The sequence below is a fragment of the Ursus americanus genome, chromosome 19 (genome assembly GCF_024610735.1).
Source record: "Ursus americanus isolate L20-20 chromosome 19, mUrsAme1.1.p, whole genome shotgun sequence".
Classification (NCBI taxonomy): Eukaryota; Metazoa; Chordata; class Mammalia; order Carnivora; family Ursidae; genus Ursus; species Ursus americanus.
In genome coordinates this window covers 4743232-4763382 of record NC_142145.1, presented here as the reverse complement: position 1 = coordinate 4763382, position 20151 = coordinate 4743232, and the positions used below count along the sequence as shown (strand labels likewise).

Here is a 20151-nt window from a genome sequence, read left to right as displayed (position 1 = left end):
TCCGTCACATTGCATTGTGCCTGGACTACACCAGATGCTTTGACTTCCAGCACTCAGTTACTCCTTTGGAGAACCCCATTCTGATTATACAGGGCATGCTGATTCTCACCAACCCGAACGTGTACAATGGCCCACTCAAAGAACAGCGTATATTCATTATGGGATGACTGAGAGAACAGCTTTAACCTCTTGGCATCAAGCACCATGGATGTTTACTTCCAGCCTCTGCCACCCAATGAGACAGCACATTCCCTACTCCGGGACGGCCCGCGAGGGTAGCCAGTGCTGCTCTATCAGACTGTAAACAGGTAAGAAGACTTCTTGGCTCAGCTAGAGCACCGACTCTCCCTCCTTTGAGATTACAGATCCCAAGAGATCCCTTGGCTAGGCTGTGCATGTTTTGAAGACAAGGAGGGACAGGAATATCCCCTGCATATAGAGAATGATGTCTCCCATGTGCTAGGAGCTTAGTGAGTGAGCATTTTGTGAATGAATGAATGAATGAATGACCTCTCAGCTTCCTTCTGCTAGCAGCAGTTTCTCAGGGGGAAATGTACAAATATCACCTGATAGATTCAGGGCAGATACAAGAAGGAAAATTCTTTCTTCCCTAACCGGATATTATTACATAGGAGTCTGACATCTGGTCACGACTTTAGAGAGGGACCTTGTATGTCTATTCAATGCACACTTACTGAGTCCTGATGAGCTAGAATAATGAACAAAAAGATGCACCGGCCCTGCCCCAGAGGGAAAATCATCTATTCCAAGCCTCTACTTCTCTTTTCTTAGGCCTTCCTAGGATTGCCCCATGCTAGGTCTCCCCCATCGCTCCCTCACCCCCAATCTTCTTGACCATCACCCTCTCCACCCCCCTCACTCTATCCCTGAATGAAGAAAGAGTTCCTTCCTGTCCTCTGCTGTGGTTCCTGTCCTCTAGTGCCATGGTCAGCTATGTGTGGCTGACTGGAAACTGGCCAAGGGTTTTCCAAGTGGGGTCCTGGGAGCAGCAGCCTTGGTCTCATCTGGGAGCCCATTAGAAATGCAGATTCATGGCCCCCACTCCAGGTGTTGTGAGTCAGAAACTCTGGGAGTGAGGCCCAGAAACTGGAGTTTTAACGAGTCTCCCCTGATTCAGACGTGAGCTACACTGGATGTGCCCCCATTTTCATCTAATCCTGAGGCCCTCCTGGGTGGGAAATGTGATTCTAAACAAGAAGGGCAGCTCCAGAGCCCAGGACAGGCCCTCAGGAGGCTGTATGTCTGAGTGGGGGGCTGCAGTGGGGCTGACAGCACAGGGGACACGTGATGGGCGTCAAGCAGCAAGAGGAAGAAAGGATGACAGAGAAAGGAGAGGGCCCAGCCAGTGGGTAGTGGGGATGGTGTGTCAGTCAGGGATCACCAGAGAAACAGAACCAATAGGAGATAGGCCTATTTGTGACTGAACTTAAGAAATAGCTCACTCCTCTGTGAGGGCTGGCCCGCAGACGGGAAAGTCAGACAGGGTCTGCGGATGTGCAGTCTTGACGCCTAATTCCTTCTCCTCTGGGAACCCTCAGTTTTTACTTGCAAGTGATAGATGAGGCCCACAGAGACAATGGAGGGCAACCTCCTTTACTCAGAGTCCAATGACCGTAGGTGTTGACCACCTCTACAAAATCCCTTCACGGCGGCACCAAGGTTAGTGTTCCAACCTGGCCAATGTGACGGGTAAGACAACCCACTACGAACCCCAGGGAGACACCTCACTTGTATGGAGATTTTCCAAGGACCATTAGCAGATGAGATGGTGCCGTCGAAGACTGCAGTTCCCAGGGGACCAGAGTCCCAGCGGAGGCAGAAAACCTGCCGTTTCAGCGTAAGATCTCAGCCCAGAGATCACGCAGCTAGATGGTAATGTCAGGTAAGATGGATTTTGCTGCCCACACTTGTAATTGAGGTCAACAAATATTTACTGAGCAGCTACTAAACACACAAAATTAGGCATCTTTTCCACTAGCGGCCAGACCTCATCTCCCGGCCTTTCCTGGCTCAGAGCCAGGCCTGGGCGAGCTGTGCAGTCCGCTTTATCAGGTAGTGAGCGTCTCTTGTCATCTTGGTAACCACAGCACCCAGGTCGGGGCCCCGCGCTGAGCCGGTGCACAATACATGTTTGGATCATTGGTCATTGTTGAGGGGGGAAAAGCTTCCTATCTGTGGTTTAGAATGAGTGCCATAAAGTATGAGCAAGAGCTCGCCCCTTAAATGTGACGTACTCGCTGGAGTTCAAGCAGAACCGACACGTCAAAACTCCGCAGGGCTCACACTGAAGTCTGAAACACGGAGTTTACCTTCATCTGCTACACAATAATCTCGCCGCTTTCACAGAGTCCACCACGTTTTAAAGAACTGAAGGCAACCCTCAGTAGTCCGTCCAAGTTTCAAGCCCTTCCAGAATACTAAGGGAACGATTTCCTACCTAAGTCACCATCTACAGATTGCAGGGAAGGATGCCATACGCAGAAGTGATGCTCTCTGCTATTCGGTTTTTAACATCAATCACAGTGATTAAAATGCGTGCCTACACTTCCAAATTTAATAATACCCTTGAGGAATAAATGTGAATGGTAACATAAATCCATGAGATTACATTACACTCTCTGCCTCCGGAATGAAACTTTTAACCTTTTCCTATTACCGTGTGGAAGGTTTTCCATTTTGCTCCCCTGCCCCCCTCCCGATGAAACAAAGTTTTGCCATCTGGGGACTTTTTCCTGTGGCAAGCTTTGAGGATCTCTGTAAAAAATAGTTATATATGGACCATAATTATCTCCTTGTGAAAGAAGAGAAGAGCCTACAATTTATGGTCGGGCATCACGCGGGCCTATTTTAGCTGCACACAGAGCGCGTAGTAAATAGAAACATCAGCATAGCCATTTTAGAGAGCCGCTTCAGAAACAGATCTCTCTTGCATGACCACTCATTGCACTTGAGCAGAACGAATAATAGGGCAAATTAGCAATTTAGTTGTGGAACAGTGGCCAACAGAATCTTATTACAGAAAGAAAGTATCGTGTTCTGGGAAAATGGGTGGCCAGGGTTTATAAATCTGTAAGAGATACACCACTTAGCATCTCATTCCATGACAACTGCAATTTCTTGTGCCCTAATCAAAGGCCAGAAATCAGTCTGTATTGGAAAAGCACGAGAACCGGGGGCAACAGAGGACTACCGGGGTGTCAGCCGGATGTGAATAAAAGATCAAATAATTTCTATTGCAGGCTCCAGAGTCTAGTTACATCAGAATTTAACAGAGTTCATGCAGCCGCAAACTAAATTTCAGGTTTTTAAATATTTTATTACATTACAGCAACATTAATAGAATTACACATAAAATGTACTCATAATTCCATGACTTCAACAAATCAAATTGCATATATTTGTCCATTTTTCCATCTAGTCCCTGTTACAAAAAAATATATAATTTTTGCTGAGCTTAAAGCACACTGCAGCTAAGAAGTCCTTGACGTTTTAAATCAATACAGAAGGTCTTTAACCCCACCATATCAACCCTGAGGATGGTTAGTCTCTGTTTATCAATAAAAACATTTTCCTCAGAAGTACAGCAACGATAAAGGCTATTAAACCAACACAGCCCTTTGCTGGGCTCTCCAGACCGCGTAAGTGAACTGTGCGCACCAGTCCCTCTTCAGAGCGCCAAACCCTTTCCGTGTACAGTTCACAACACAAATCTGACTCACTGATTTTTTTTTTTTTTTTTGGCGGTCCCTATCAAATTTTACGAATTAGGGGCGCCTGGGTGGCACAGCGGTTAAGCGTCTGCCTTTGGCTCAGGGCGTGATCCCGACGTTACGGGATCGAGCCCCACGTGAGGCTCCTCCGCTATGAGCCTGCTTCTTCCTCTCCCACTCCCCCTGCTTGTGTTCCCTCTCTCGCTGGCTGTCTCTATCTCTGTCGAATAAATTAATAAAATATTTTTTAAAAAATTTTACAAATTAACATTTTTGCCACTAGGCATTTTCTTAAGTGCTCATTACTTCTTCCAGGTGCGCTATTTTTATGTGAAGTTTCGGCGACCGTCTTCTTTTGGGCCTACCGTTTGTACCAAGGCCAACTTTCCCTAAGAATGTACGCAACCGAAACATCCCTGCAGCTAAAATCGTAGAGTCCAAACATCCTGCTTTATTTACACATGCATAGTAAGACTTTTCTTTTGTTTTTCATAGGCATAACCGTCCATGACTGACTAAAATCCCCTAAACGGACGTGACAGAGATCATTCCACCCGCTCCGCTGTTCTAGGACCTGCCTCAGCTTCCCTTTAACAACAACGGAGGTGGAGCCAAGTGGGATTGGAGTACACGAGGCACCGCCCAGTCAGGGGAACCATGGCCCAGGACTCACATTTCGTTTTGACAGTTATTTAGTCACAGGTGTTGGCACAACATGGAGAGGAATACTCAGCAAGAGTTATTAAAATGGGGGTGGGGGGGCACCTGGGTGACCCAGTCAATTAACCATCAGACTCTTGGTTTGGTTTCAGCTCAGGTCGTGATCTCAGGATCATGAGATCAAGCCCCATGTCAGGCTCTGGGCTCAGCAGGGAGCCTGCTTGAGATTCTCTCTCCCTCTCCCTCTGCCTCTCCTGTTCATGCTCTCTCTCTAAGATAAATAAATAAATCTTAAAAAAAAAAAAAAAGTTACCAAGAGAGCACAAATTTTCCTAACAAGAGAAGATCCTGTTTCTAAAAGAATAAAAGAATAGTGTCTGGGGCACCTGGGTGGCTCAGTTGGTTAAGTGGCCAACTCTAGATTTTGGCTCAGGTCATGATCTCAGGGTCCTGGGGTCACGCCCCGTGTTGGGCTCCACACTTAGCAGGGAGTCTGCTTGAGGATTTTCTCTCTCTCTCTCTCTCTCTCTCTCCACTCCTCTGACCTTCCCCCTGCTCACACGTACTCTAAAATAAATAAAAATAAGTCTTAAAAAAAAAAAAAAAGAACAGTGCCTGAATTGAGTGCCTATCAGAGATGCTACCACATGGAAATACTACCCATGTTGTCTTTTTTTTTAATTGTGGTGAGAACACTTAAGATCTACCCTCTTAACAAATGTTTAAGTATACAATATTGTAAAATATAGACACCATGTTGTACAGATCTCTCAAGTTTATTCATCTTGTATAACTAGAATTTCATACCCACTGAACATCTCCCCCACCTCCCTCTCCCCCAGCTCCTGACGGCTGCTCCACTCTCTTCTCCTCTGAGCTTGACTATTTTAGAAACTTCATATAAGTGGAATCATCAGTATTTGTCCTTTTAGGACTGGCTTACTTCACTTAACATAATGTCTCAAACATTCTTCCACGTATAGTAGGATTTCCTTCTGTTTTAACGCTGAAAAATATTCCATTTTCTGTATACACCACATTTTCTCTATCCATTCATCTGTCTATGGAGAGATAGCATCCATATCTTGGCTGTTGTAATGAACATGGGGGTGCAGAAACGTCTTCAAGATCTTTATTTCAATGCCTTTGCATATATGCCCAGAAGTGGGATTATGATAGCTCTGAATCATATGGTAGTTCTATTTTTAATTCCTTGAGGAGCCTCCATCCTGTCTTCCCCAGTGGCTGCACCGTGTTACAGTCCCGCCAACAGAGCACGAGGGTTCCCGTTTCTCTGCAGCTTCACCAACACTTGCTATTTTGTTGGTTTTTTATTTCAGCCATCCTTCCAGGTGTGAGGTGATCCCTCACTGTGGCTTTGACTCTCATTTCCCTAGTGATTGGGGATACTGACCACCTTTTCATATACCTGTTGGGCATATGCCTATCAAGTCTTTTGCCCATTTTTAAAATTTTTTAAAGTTATTTTTGCTATTGAGTTGTACAACACCTTATTGTCTCCCACGAACCTTATTTTGCTTTTCCCAAAGTAAGTGCCACAGACGTGCAGCTGTCCTCAGCAATAGTCAGGCACGGGCTTCCAAGACAGGAGAATCCTAGCTCTGTTACCACATGTGCACCTCTGGGCATTTAACCCCTCTGAACCTCAGCTCCTCATCGCACAACGTTGTTAGCACACCACCTACCCCACAGGGGTTTTGAGGATTTCTTTTTTTTAAATAGCCTCCATGCCCAGCGTGGAGCCCAATGTGGGGCTCAAACTCAAGACCCTGAGATCAAGACCTGAGCTGAGATTAAGAGTCAGATGCTTAACCGATGAGCCACCCAGGCACCCCGGGTTTCTAAGTATTTTAAAGATACAGGTAAGTCTTGTTATACAGTGCATGGCACACAGTAAGCTCTCAATTTTTAAAAAATGAAAGTTATTATTTCATGGTGAATTTCTCACTTTCTCCCCAAACAACAGCAAGTCAGTATGAGATCATAGGTATTTCATCTCAAGTGTATGGATACTTTTCTGAATTAGACATATAAAAATGAATGTACTTTTTATACCCATTTCACTGTGATTCAATCATATAACTATATGTCAACCAGTTAACAAACATCTGCCTTTGGGGCAATTCCCAGAGCTCAGTTTATAACCCCAAGAGGCCAGAAGGTAAATGAGAGGGTTAACTAAGGTCAGCTGTCCAGGCTGGGGCTGAACCAGTTTGGTAAGACTCTAAAATCTGACTACAGGTAAATGTGACTGTGACACATTTCTCAGAGCACAAACGCATTCCTGTGCATCATTTTCAGGAACAAAACATAATTTTACGTACACCTGAAATGATGGGTGTGTGAGGCTGAGTCCCTGCCCAAGTCCCCTTGTTTCTCCTGTTCTGCTGAAGGCGGCCCACCGCTGTTTAGAGCTGTGCCCAACCAGCCCTTTCCTCCCCGACCTTGCCCGCAGCCTGGCGGGCCTTGCCTCCCTGAGCACCGACTGGGAGAGGAGCCTTCAGCGGCTCCTCCTTTCTCCAGGGCCCCTGCGGTCCCCTTTTCTTTCCCTGTGCTTAATCCTACTGAGCTGTGCTCAGCGCAGGTGGCTTTCAGCCCCAGGGGCTTCTGCAGCCCAGCTCTTGCCTCGAGGAAGCTCAAGGAAAATCCAGATGTTACTCCATGAAGCCGCAGGAGGCTACAAAAGACACCCTATGCTGAAGATGATGTGATGTTCCACATGCAAAATGTACCTCGGTGTGTAAGCCCCACACCTTTACGTCGGTTCTTTAAAGGCACACTCTCTACACTACGGGCGTTAGAAAACATTTTGCAGAATGATTTTCTCATGTGAGCATTTTCTTTCTGCAGCAGTTACTATCAGACTTATCAGAGGTTAATGACAATGAGACAACAGTCAGATCACACGTAAAAATCATCTTTAAGAAGGCAGGTCAGATCTCTGGTCTGCTTTCAAGTCAGGCAAGAGTTTGCATCTGGAGTACACCTGAAATAAAAATATGTCCCTTTTATTCTCCACTAGTGGTAGGTATGCTTTCCTGGGTGTAGCTCACACTTGTTTCCTTTGCCAACTGCATAATTAAGAGTTTGTACCTGTTACTTTTCTTGAATTGATTTAACTCTGTGAGCCTCCATCCTCATTGTATTTAAGACATCCAGCGTAATTCCTCTTGCTTTACAGTCAAAAGGCTTCCTCTCAAAGGAATATGATGAGTAAAGGCTTTTATCTTATGTGTCTGACAACTTAATGTCACTACATATGATACAAAGATGTCCAGCCCCCTAAAAGGTTTATTATTTAGGTTGGTCATAATGTGTGAGCATTTATGACACACACTAATATATCTTAACCCTTGAGCAACGCCTGCCCTTCCCCCACTGTTGATTCCTACAGCCATGAAGTCGGGTCCAACGAGGTGGGCACCTGCAGTGGGTGGGGTGGGGGATCCACACACTCCAGCCAGGATGTGGAGGGCTCCTCACTTGAAGCAGCCCGGTGAGGGAGAACAGGCTAAGGAGGGTGGTGAGGACATCCATGCAGAGGAATGGCTGTAGTATGGTTGGCTTTGATTTGGTTTGGGGCTTCTCTTACTGCTGGCCCGAGCCAGTCTTGAGGCTGGAAGCAGGTCAGTCCCCTTCCTAAGTGGCTAAGTCCACACCCCACCCAGCTCCCTTCCCAGAGGGGCTCTCACCCTCTGGTACCACTATGCACCTGTCCTAACGTCCCCCCCAGGCACCAGACAACCAGGGACAGCCCTTGAGTCAGAGGATTACCCAAATCTACCAATCCACAGGGAGCTTTTGAAACCTAGCTATTCCTACCGGGCTTTTCATTCACAAGGTGCCCCCTCCAGTTCCAGCGTGCTGTCACCCTGTCCCCGGGCACAACTCCTTGCATGGCCCTGCCTCCCTTATATGGAGCTGCCTTTCATCTATCCGAACATTGGTATGTTGTGTCCAAGCATCAAAAGATTCTTGAAATCTTATAAAATGGTGGCCCTACTGTGATGTTTCTGGGCCCACATGGGGAGAGGAGGCTGCACGTGCAGGAGTGGGGGACACCGAGACATGATTTGTTGGGGCCCTGGCAGGGTGAGAAGGGTCTCCTCATGGCAGAGTGTGCAATCACGGTGTGCCAAGGTGAGGAGGTGGCATCTGGCCAGAGGGGAGCAGTGGAAGAATGGGCTGTCTCCCCAGGTCCCTCCACTGTGAACACACTATTCTGTCCTCTCTGACAGCAAGTACCTTGTGGCAACACACTCTGAGACTATGTCCCTATCTTGTTTCTTTTTTTTTTTTTTTAAGATTTTATTTATTCACTTGACAGAGAGAGAGACAGCCAGTGAGAGAGGGAACACAAGCAGGAGGAGTGGGAGAGAAAGAAGCAGACTCCCACCGGAAGAGCCTGACATGGGGCTCGATCCCAGAACTCCAGGATCACGCCCCGAGCCGAAGGCAGACGCTTAACGACTGAGCCACCCAGGCGCCCCCCTATCTTGTTTCTTATATTTTCACCCGCGAATTTTCGCATCCATTGAGGATTCTTGCCTATAAGTTTTGCCAAATGGTGAGGATGAAGTTTGTTGAAAACTAAAAATAACCTCAGAGGCTTTTGTGCTGGACTTGCAAACTACGGCCTGGGGCCAAATTCAGTCCCCTGCCCATTTTAGTAAATAAAGGTTTCTGTAACAAAGGCAGGCCCATTCACTTGTGCACCATCTGTAGCTGACTTCGAGCTGCGGGGACTCGGACAAGGAGATGGAACAGACACCACACGTCCCCCACAAAGGCTTAACTACGCTCGGGCCCTTCACAGTAAAGGTCCGCCAGCCCCTGTGTTTAGGAAAATACTGCATTTATGAGACAGGTACAAAATGTTTAATAAGGAACTAGAAAAATCGTTTTTATAAAGTAAAAACCTGACCAAATCATCAAAATAAAAAAAAGGAATTTCAACAGAAAGATTGAAAAACAAAATTGAGACAATATTCCAGAAGCAGAACAAAAGACTAAGATGGAAAAGACGAATCAATTCAAAAAGGATGACAGTTGATTAATAAAAGCTAGAGAAAAAGAGAAAATACTTTTTTTAAAATCTAGAATTGAAGTACAAAAATTCTTTAAACAACCCATAATGAATGAAAAGGATTAACTCCAAGCATTATCTTGAAATTTTGAAATAACAAGCAAGAAGAGTAAATTCTAAAAGCTTCCAGAGAGAGAAGAGAAAGAGAACAGGTCACATACAAAGGAAGAACAATCAAAATGGCAGGATCTCCATCAACAGCAATGCTAGGATATGCACACAGGTTTAAACTGTCTTCACGTTCTCAGAGAAAACATTTGTCATCCTACAGTGTGTACCCAATTAAACTATCCATCAGACGTTTTCAGGAATTCATGGACCAAAATGTGTTTTCCCACGTCACTTTTCTTAGAAAGGTGCAGGAGAATGTGCACCACCAAAAAAAAAAAAAAGAGAGAGAAAAGATATAAATCAAGAAAGAGGAAGACAAGAGACCATAAAATAAGATTCCCACAGGAACTTCCCAGGATGACAGCTGTCCAGCAGGGCAAAGGGGAAGTTTAAAGGAAACAGAGGCAGAACTCTGGAAATGAAATAGCCTGGGGAAAAAATAGAATTTGTAGATTATTTGATATGATTGACTTAGAAAAAAATACTAAAAAAATTAACCAACATATGAAATATTGAACTTCTTGGAAAATTTAAGGTTCACTAAAACCATGCCAGAAAAAAGGTTTATCCAAGAAAAATAAGAAGTGCCCTATTACTCTCTGTGACCCTGTAGAAAATATCACAGTTGTAATTAACAAACCATAACAACTTATATAAAATTGCTGTATTTGATATGATGCAAGAGAGGAGGTGGCTGGAATAGAAAAGCTATATTTTATCCACCTTAAATCAATAGATGTCCAAAATTGACAAATCCAGAAACAGCCACAGAAAAATGTTATTTAGAAATATGGGGGCAAATCTGAGAAGAAACAGCTTTTAACAGCTGAACGTTATCTCAGACCCACAAAAGGGCAGGTGAGGGCAGGGCTGGGTCTTCTGGCACCATTTGGTGACGTGTGGTGCGCACAGGGTGCTCTGATAAGACACTTGCAAACGCCATGACTCTGTAAATGCCCTTCCTCGGCCTCGCTCACCCTTCCCCCGGCACTACCCAGAGGTAACTCAGATGTGAAGGGCTCCCAGGCTTGTCAAGTCAGAATTTATGCCTGCTTCCTTCATGCTCCCATAGCTGCTGGTATATTCCTTATAATAATTTCTGTTGATTCAACAAATCGTGAGTATTAAGAGACTGGCATCCTGTTCAATGCTGGAGATAGAATAGTAAACAAGACAGCAGAGTCCTGCTTACAGGGCTAGCAGTCTGGCAGGCAGACATTACACACATACTCAATTCAGTACGGACAGGAGTTTAACAAGACGGCCGGGCCGAGATTCCCCACTGTACCACGATCACAGAAGAACCTGGCTGCCCATTCCATCCAGATATTGTTCCCCTGGGGGTAAAGAGAACCATGCTCTGTCTCTGGCTCTGCCTCAGTCCGACATTTCCATGACATCTACACCCTCCACAGTTTAACTTAATGAGTTCCAGGTGTCACCACACACTGTTTAGTGGTTGTTTTCCAATTCTTACCTGCAGGTGACATGTGGCATCCGCCACCTGCCTTTCCTGATGCCTGGTCCTCTTCATGAGTCAACCCACTGCCTCTCCATCACCCAATGCTCACCCAGGTGGGGCAGGTGCTCTGCACCCCTCTAGCAGTAGCACAAAATAACATGGTCCCCTGCTCTCCACTCTGACCCTGATTTCAGAGTTCTTCCTTCCCAGGGCTCCAGCCCGAGGCCCCAGAGGTCAGGACAGCAGGGACGGCATCAGGGCAGGAGTCTTTTGTACTGTCACATTTATTTGGCAAAGAACCTAATATCTGTCCCAGACCTTTTATTGCTGTCTTCAAGCAGCTCTCACACACTCACCCCTCAAGAGAGAGAGTTGATCAGATAGCTCAGGATGAGAAAGGAAAATAGAGAGGAGGCGACGCACCCCTGTAGGAGCAACACAGCATTTCAGAAATCACTTCTGAGAGTAACCTTAAGTAGGAGATAAAAACATGACCAAAAAATAATCTATACAATCTAAAACTAATTTAAAACCAAATCCCTAAAAAAAAAAAAGCCACATAGACTTAGATGCATGCTACCCCCATCTGCCACCCTAGTGTCTGTCAGCTCTCTGTTAAAACATTCTGCAGAGGAAGTGCTCACCACTCACTCATCCATCTGGGTCTCCACTAATGTCCAGCTGGGGGTCTTCACTGCTTTTGTATCACACTTTGCTCTTTTAAGCAATAACAGTTTCTTCTGATAATTTCAGATACATCTTACCTTGTGAGGTAGGCACTTTTAGTTTCATTAAATAGTTTCAAAAATAAATGTGAAAACTTTAGTTTTCACATAAATAATGTGGCTGCTGAATGCCACGAATATAGCACTTTCTCATTTTAATGGGCACCATGAAGTTGATATTTAAATATACTCTTTCATTTTGGGTTCTAGCCAATAAAAAAAAAAAACCTCTATCTCTACAACACACGCACATGTGTACGGACATATACACACAGGCATGTGCACACACACACACACACCTGCATAGTGATCACACACATACACACGTGGACACATACACACGTGTGTGCACACACGTGTACAGAGTGATCAGATGCACACACATACACACTCATTGATCACACACACAGTGATCACATGATCACATGCTTAAGCAGAATTCCTTGTCTTTTAAATTGTAAGGACAAAAGTTAGGTAAATATCTTTTTCCTTATTTTAAATGAATTTTCATTGGACGTGTTATTTTCATGTTTTTAAAATTTAACTTAATTCTCTAAACATTAACTTTAAAATGACCCAGGAATCATAATTTCTAATGTGAAAGAAGAAGGCATCAAACAGACTACTGCTTTATTTCAACTTCCAACACCAAGAACACAACTCGTAAGTCCAAAATAAACAAACAGCAACAATAATTCGCCACCTCCTGCTAATACTCAGTATGTTGTCCCAAACCAGTGGTTTATTTTTGCTACCCTCAGATAAAGGACCAGGCTGACGATGAAGTATTCTTCTGTCTCTTTGATCCACACCAGCTCCACGTGCACTCTTCCTTCCGAGTCCACATAGTCAACATAGTAAGTCTGTCCCAAGAAGTTAGGCCCATCAGAGGGCCCGGAAGATCTCATGCAAACAGGGGAACTGAAACACCAAAAGGGTTTCCCATATTCATCCAAAAGGGTTACGTCCATTATAGAACAACTCTACAAAATAAACATAAATACTCATGAGTGTAAGGACAAAATGGCAAATTGGACCTGATTTCCAGGTCTAACTAATACATGTACAAATGTATAAATGAAGCCTTGTCATGAAGGATGAAGTGAAAGGGGCAGGAGGGGAGAAAAGAGAACAGTATTACAGACGACATCAGGGCCACACCAGGACTGTGAGAGAGCAAGAAACACTGGAGGAACCAGGGGCGCTAGGGGCCAACAGGGTCATGAGGGCGGCAGGGTGGCTATCTGTCATCACCTCCACCATCGCAAGCAGCCACCAGTGCCAGTAAATGCATCTCCGATAAACACAAGAGCAATGAAACAGGGGTGGGGGCAGCGAGAACAGCACAGGCATGTGGGTGATGGTTACACGCCTGCGAAGAGATGGTAAACCAAGCCCTCAGCTGTCGGTGGTAGTAACTCACAGGAAAGAGATGGAAGAAGTATTTACAAGACACACTGAGCAGAATCTGGTATTTGGAGGTGAGGGTAGGGGAGAAGGGGGCACTAACTCCTACTCTTTCTCCCATTGCTGCAGAAGAGCAGGTCTGGGGAGAAATGTGACTATTTCAGACGTGCTGCGTCTACAGGGCCCCGTGAAGAGTCACAGCTATATGGGCACTTGAGTTGGGGGAGATGCTAATAATGATTATTATTAACGAACTATAGTTTTACCTTTATTTTTTAATTGTTGTAAAACACAAGCAACAAAACTTTACCATCGTAACCATTTTTAAGCGGTATTTAGTGACATTAAGCACATGCACTCTGTTGTGCGGCCATCAGCACCCTCTACCTCCAGAGCTCTTTTCATCTTGCAAGCCCGACACTCTGGACCCATTAGATGATAACTCTCCCCCGCCCCCGCAGCCCCTGGGAACCACCATTCTACTCAATGTCTCTGTGAACTGGACCACTCTCAATTCCTCATGTAAGTGGACTCCTACAGTATTTGACCTTTTGTGTCTGGCTTATTTCACTTAACATAATGCCCTCAAGGTTCACCCATGTTGTAGCATGTGCCAGAATTCCCTTCCTTTGTAAGGTGGGACAACTGTCCATCATATGTGTACAGCACACTGTGTATCCATCCAGCTGCTGGTTGACAGCGCGTTTCTTCCACCTTTTGGCTCTTGTGAATAATGCTGCTATGAAATGAACATGAGTGTGTAATGTTAGCTGTATTTTTTAACATGTTCTATTTATCAGACACTAACTCAAGCAGTTTACATATACTATTTAATTCTCAAGAATTATTCTTCTCAAGAAACTATGAAGTAGTATCAAGGCTAAAATCTTCTAACACTTCCCTTTTTAGAAATGGCTCATTATTTGCCATGACTTGTGCCCTGTGTTAGTGTTTTATTAATTGGAATATAAATGCTTACTCTTAGATATCTGCATAAAATGAACATTGATATCAACCTAATTATAGACACACAGATATTACAGATACTACATAGGGAGATATAAAGATATCCTAGATGTCAGCATAAATGCTGCTTTAGAGATCTACACACAATTAAATGTGGCCAACAGCACTAACCATTTGGACCTGAGTATGATCAGGCCGAAGAGTCCTGACTCAAAAAAGTGTTTCTCAGAGAGAAATTAAAGGAACACAAACATTCCAAAAGTTAAACGAGAGAGAGAGAGAGAGAGATGGTCTAGTTAAGTGAGCAATGAGAAGTGGTTCCTGCCTCTGGAGGACACCGGAGTAAAGAGCCAGCCAACATGAACCATCCCCTGCCCCCGACAGCAGAGAGTACAGACCAGAGCCAAAAGCCCCTGCCCCAAGAGGTGGGGGCTGCTGAGCGAGACAGCCTGCGGAGCCCTACACCAGACCTTGGTCCTGATGCCCTTCTAGGTCCTTGAACAGCACACATCCACCCATCACACCCTCTGCTTCTGGCAGAACAGGGACCACAGTTCACAGACCACAGAGAAGGGCTCACTGGGGCTGAGAACAGGGGGAACCAAAGCCGACCCTGAGAGCTAGAATGTGTCTCTGTCTGTGCTCAGGCAGCCAGAGCCCTTCTGGAATAAACAGCTATCATCATGGCCATTTGATGAAGGAAGCTCCATGGCCATGTCAACGCCCAAGATAATACAGCTGGTCGGGTGGTCACGCGGACCCAAGCCTTTCTTTAACCCATCACCCTTCATTATCTTCATGACTGGGTTAGCAGGCTCTCAGTTTTGTTAATTAAAACCTCATCAAAATCCAGCAGCACAGACACAGTGGCTAGAACCATGAGCAAGGAGGAGAGCATGGAGGAGAAGGTGACATTCTGGGCTGCCCCAACATTTCACAGGAAGGTGGAGAAGGAAATCAAGGAGGAACGGTCAAGAAGTGTAAGAACTCTTTGACAGGGATGCCTCTCACGAGCCCTGCGCCCTTCAGTAACCGGCTTCCTCTGTCTGCTTTCGGCCCCTCAGCTGCCAGACAGAGCTGGGAGCTATCTCCCGAAGCTCTCCTGGTTCTAAAAGCCTAGCATTTTCCAATTCCTTCATATTCTACGGAACACCCGGCACACAGTGGCACATAAAACCCTTTAACAGCTTCCCAGGACACAAACTCAATGCCAAATTCTTTACCCTGGGTTGTGAGGCCCTTTGTGAGCCCCCCAGCCCTCCCTTCCACCCTCCTCCTGCCACTCCCTCCCTCCTCTGGTGCTGGTGCATTCCTTGCTGAGCAGGGAGCCGGGTCACATGGGGGAAGCTCTTCCACCCCTTTCCAGTCTCAGCGCATGACCCGAACCCTGCTTCACAGAGCACAGAGGCTGCCTCCTCCTTCGTGCACCAGGGGTGTTGGCTTCTTCCCAAGATGCCAACGCCTTCAGTCACCCGGCACTGCAGCAAGCCAGCCAGGGCATCTTTCTTGGGGGCTGCAGTGTGGGCACAACCACCTTCACACACTGAACCCGTGACACGCCCATCGGCAGGCTTCACTATTCTTGCATAAAGCACAACCACAGTTATACTGAGATAGCTAGCTTGAATTACAACGGATGCAGAGCTCCATAGAGATCTAGAAGTAACATTAAAATAACATAAAAAGTGCCGAGGCAGGAAAGGATAAAGTACAAAAAACGGACATAAGAAGAGCCTTACCAAAGGAAACTCCATCCACCAGCACTCCTGATAGGAATGGAGAGAAGGCGGGGCAGGAGAGTGTTTGGGTTTGAATTATACCGAATTCTACTGAAGCCAGCAGCGGGCCAATCACCCCGGCTATTCACACCGCGTTTGCAAGACAGCACGGCAGCCAGCCAGGGGGCAGCGGGCCTGTGCGGACTCAGGACTAACAGCAGCCCCGGCAGGCAGCTCTACAATATATTGGGAATCATAATCCGACTTCAAAAAAGAAAAAGAAAAACTCATCAGCTTTTAACGTGATGTTTTTAAATGTTTACAGTTAATCCCCATATAAAATGAAGCGTTGCTGACGTTGGACTCAAAGCACTCAGGTGAGAGGGAAGCTGGGTTTAAACGACCTCCGGGGCAGCCCTCACACTCCTGTGCCCCTCTGACGAGAAGATTCCTCTGGGAGCAGTAAAGCAGGAGGTGCTCCAAGAGCCCATCCGTGACCACACACCACTTCAACAGGCAGCTCCTCCATCTGTCAGTATCGTGGTCATTAACATCCGTCCCGGGCCCGGAGCCACTGACTTGGGTGACACTTCCGAACTACCTGCACCCGGATGGCATGCTAAGCGACATCCCGGAGGCTGTTTCTACAATTTCCACCACAAGGATGCCACTCTGTTTTTGGGATTTTAATAGCTACATGTATCCACGAAACTTTTTACAGTTTACCCTTGTTTATAAAATGTTTTTAACTCCTTGAGAGAAATTTCCTAAAACATGTTTTATAGTTACACTGATCAGATGCCTGAGGGAAATTCCTGATCTGGGTGGTGAACACAAGGGACAGGACATCACTTACCTCGACTTTTCTTCTTTAGGAACTCTGAGGACATCTTAGTCCCAGTACCAAACCCAAATTACGAATAGCAAAATACAGATGGACCTTGCCCAGCTGCAGCAGGCCCACGGAGAGGGGGCAGCTGTGGAGCCCGCTCCCCCTTCCCCCAGAGCCCAGCTGGGAGAAGGACCTGCGGGGGAGAGTGTGCGAGGACACGCAGTCCATGCCCGACCTCAAGGACTCCAAACCCCATTTTCAGATAGAGCTATTTTGCTGGAAACATGCATTCCCAAGTCACGTCGGTCTAGCAACCTACAGAATCACCACCTGGAGCTCATTTTGAAGCTACACCTTCGGCTTCTGGTTGCTGTAAAAAATCTGTCCCCGCATTTGCAGCTAAAATGCTATTTAGGATAGTCTGTTCCACAGCTTAGTCTGCCCTACATAAAGTCCCCCCAGAGACTGTGTGTAACAACGAGAGTGGGGACAGAGCTTTGTTTCTTTGTAGAATTCTCCACTTCCCTCCCTCAGCTCTCATCCTGCTCCAAATACCAGAAAACACAGAACAAATTACATCATTTTTAAAATCACACAGACATGTTAAGTCTTCCACATCTGAATTCTGCCTTTCTTGGACCTCAAGGTCTACTCCGACTTAAATATTCTATTTCAGTACATATTTTTATAAGACCCATTAAAAAAAAAGGTCTGTGCTCTTAAAGACGTGAAACAATATTTTTTTGTATATAAAAATAATCTGTACCAAAGTTTAAATATTTGTTTACAAATAAATAGGATTAATAAAGCAGTTCCTTTTATCAAATAGCAAGTGGCTCAAGAGATAATACTTAATGATAACTAACTGTTTTTAACCCTCGATGATAACACTGCTCTTGTCATTACCGGTAATTGTTCTAACAAGGTGTCCACATTTGTATGGCAGCATAAAGGCATGTTACTGAACATTGATCCCACTGGCTCACCGGGAATACGTAAATCCTGTTCAACCCACAAAACAAAAATGGAGAGCAATGAGAACCAGGGGCAGCCATGGGCCCAAGATCACAGAAGAAAACAAAACTACGTCTCAAGGGCTCCCATCCTCATCCGCCTCCTCTTCTTCCCTCCTTCCCTGCCGACGCCCAACCACTAAATAAACTCCCCCATCCATGTGGCTAATTTTTGATGAGGCGCAAACTGCTGTAACTGTTCAAGGAAGGGTATTCAAGGAACTATCTGTATCCTGACTTAGAACTTGGGGCAAGAGCAATTAAGACTTTGAGTAAATGCTACGTGCCTGGTCCAGCCTAGAACTCCACTTTTTCTCCACAAGACAGACAGACAGAGGGGCTTCAAGGGAGGGCAGGGGTACAAAAACGTTGCTGCATGCTACCCCACTCCTGCTCCCCCACACTCAACAAAAAACACAAGGTACTCAATAAGCATTTGTTGAATGAATCAACTGGCTGTCAATAGCTAAGAGAATGTGCGCATATCTTCAGACATTAGAACAGTAAAGCTAGGACTTTAAAAGCAGTATCATAGATATACATTGACAGACTTTTTTTATTATACAGAAACCAGGTTACATTAAGAAAATAAAACAACAAATTACCTTTATACAGCCATCGAAAATATCAGTTCTCCAAGAGAGGCCAACTTTCCCAATAAGAGGTAGGTGTTCTGTGTTATTTTTAAAACTTATAACAACAAGCTTCACATATCCATTTTCAATGGATCCTGAAAAGATTTAAGATTTTTCAAATTACGACATACCCATGCAGGACAAGTCAAGACTCTTTAGGCGTGCTGCTTCCTAAAGAATGCCTCATCTAGCCACATCCTGGATGCAGGCATCTGGCTTGAGGCTGGTGGCATACCTGCAGCCCAGAGACAGAGACATGAGTGTGTACTCTGGAAACACGATCTCAAAGTGGGGTAGGGGGACATGCCAGAGGTGAACCTGGATCTCACCTGTCACTGATGAGAGATTGCTAAGGGGGCCGACGTTCTTCCAATTTGATTAAGGTAACAGCAGTACGAACAGTACACAAGAACTGTGGAGCTTCCCGGAAAGCGGATGGCACAGTGGTCCAGACAGGAAATGTGGGGGAGCAAGGAGGGCAACGTCCAGAGGACTGAGGAGCTTGAGAGCAGGGCAATATGGAAGAGATGAGAAGCCCCGCGCACATAAAAGGAAAAAACATCTCTCGCATGCTTACTGGTAAGTAAAAATCCTTGCGCTTGCTACCAACAGTTTGAGACCAGAGGCCCTGCCCTTCCTCTGACTAGCAAAATGCTGACTAAGAGCCACCTGGCCACTAGCAAGAGCCCATCACAACCCAGGCGCACAAGTTCCACTCTTCAAGGCCCTGAAGCTCAGAGAGCCTCCAGTACTGCTGAGCCTCCTGCGACGATGAGCTCCACACTCTCATTTAATGTGCCCTGAAAAGTGTGCAGCACGCAGGACAACGCAGCAGCTCCTACACGTGCACACAAGCTTTCCTCAGAGAAAGACACCTCGGCAAGGGCAAGATGTGAGTCACAGGGCAAAGCAGACAGTAGAAAGGGGAAGAACAAAAGTTCTTTGACCTTAGGGGCGTTATTTCAGGGGTTGAAACAAAGCCAAAGCTAGGCTGCCTCGCCCCTAGAAATTCTGCAGTGTTGTCACTTAAGCCGAGCCTTAGTGCCACTCTGCCAGAAGCCCCTTCTGTGACACGGGAATGGCTCTAAGTGAGAGAACCCTTTGGAGCAGAGTTTCCAGCCCTGTAGGAGGGTGCTGGGAGCCCTTCTATACCAAGGACAGAGGCAGCCCACGACGTCGTCCCCTCACTGCTGAGTTATTAGCAAGAACCATGCAGCTTCTCTCCTCTCCCCCGGTGCGGGAGCCAATGCCAAATGACACTGACCCTTCCCAGGCAACAGCTCTACTGTCACCTCGGCAGGGCTCGACGGAAGCGGGAGGAAATCTGTGAAAAGTGAAGCCTCAGAGGAGACATGGTAATGACTTTCTGAATGGACCAGATGTGGCTCTGCCCTGCTCTCTATTACTGCACAGCCATGTGCAAAATCGAGAGACCTCCGACCGGCTGGCATGTGTGCTGGCAGCCAGACGATGCCGTACGGAAAACCGCGAGTTCATTTTCCATGTGGCTTGTCCTCAGGACACTGCAGAAAAAGGACCCTAAAGTACAACAGCCAATAACATCTCAATGGCAATTGTCTAAGCTAATAAACATGAAATCTCTGCGGAAGCAAGGACCATTGTTACTTTATTACCAAATATTCTCCCACTTTAGAACAACTTTAACATTTGCAGCATCTTGAAAGGTCAGAGCTCTCTCTGCACACTCTGTAAGTGCTTGTATCTGTAAGAGAAAAAAGTTAAGCTCACCCTACACTTGAACAATCCACACACAGAATGCACAT

General features: G+C 45.8%; 1 protein-coding gene across 1 annotated transcript in view; it reads right to left on the bottom strand.

The window, feature by feature from the left end:
* Positions 1 to 12170: 12170 nt before the first annotated feature.
* FBXO15 (F-box protein 15) overlaps positions 12171 to 20151 on the bottom strand; it is a 53178-nt gene continuing 45197 nt past the window's right edge. The window contains exons 9-10 of the mRNA XM_045790265.2: positions 18338 to 18462; positions 12171 to 12779 (exon numbers count right to left, since the gene is read on the bottom strand). Coding sequence (XP_045646221.2) covers positions 12513 to 12779; positions 18338 to 18462 — 392 coding nt within the window. The 3' untranslated portion in view covers positions 12171 to 12512. The remainder of the gene's footprint in view (positions 12780 to 18337; positions 18463 to 20151) is intronic.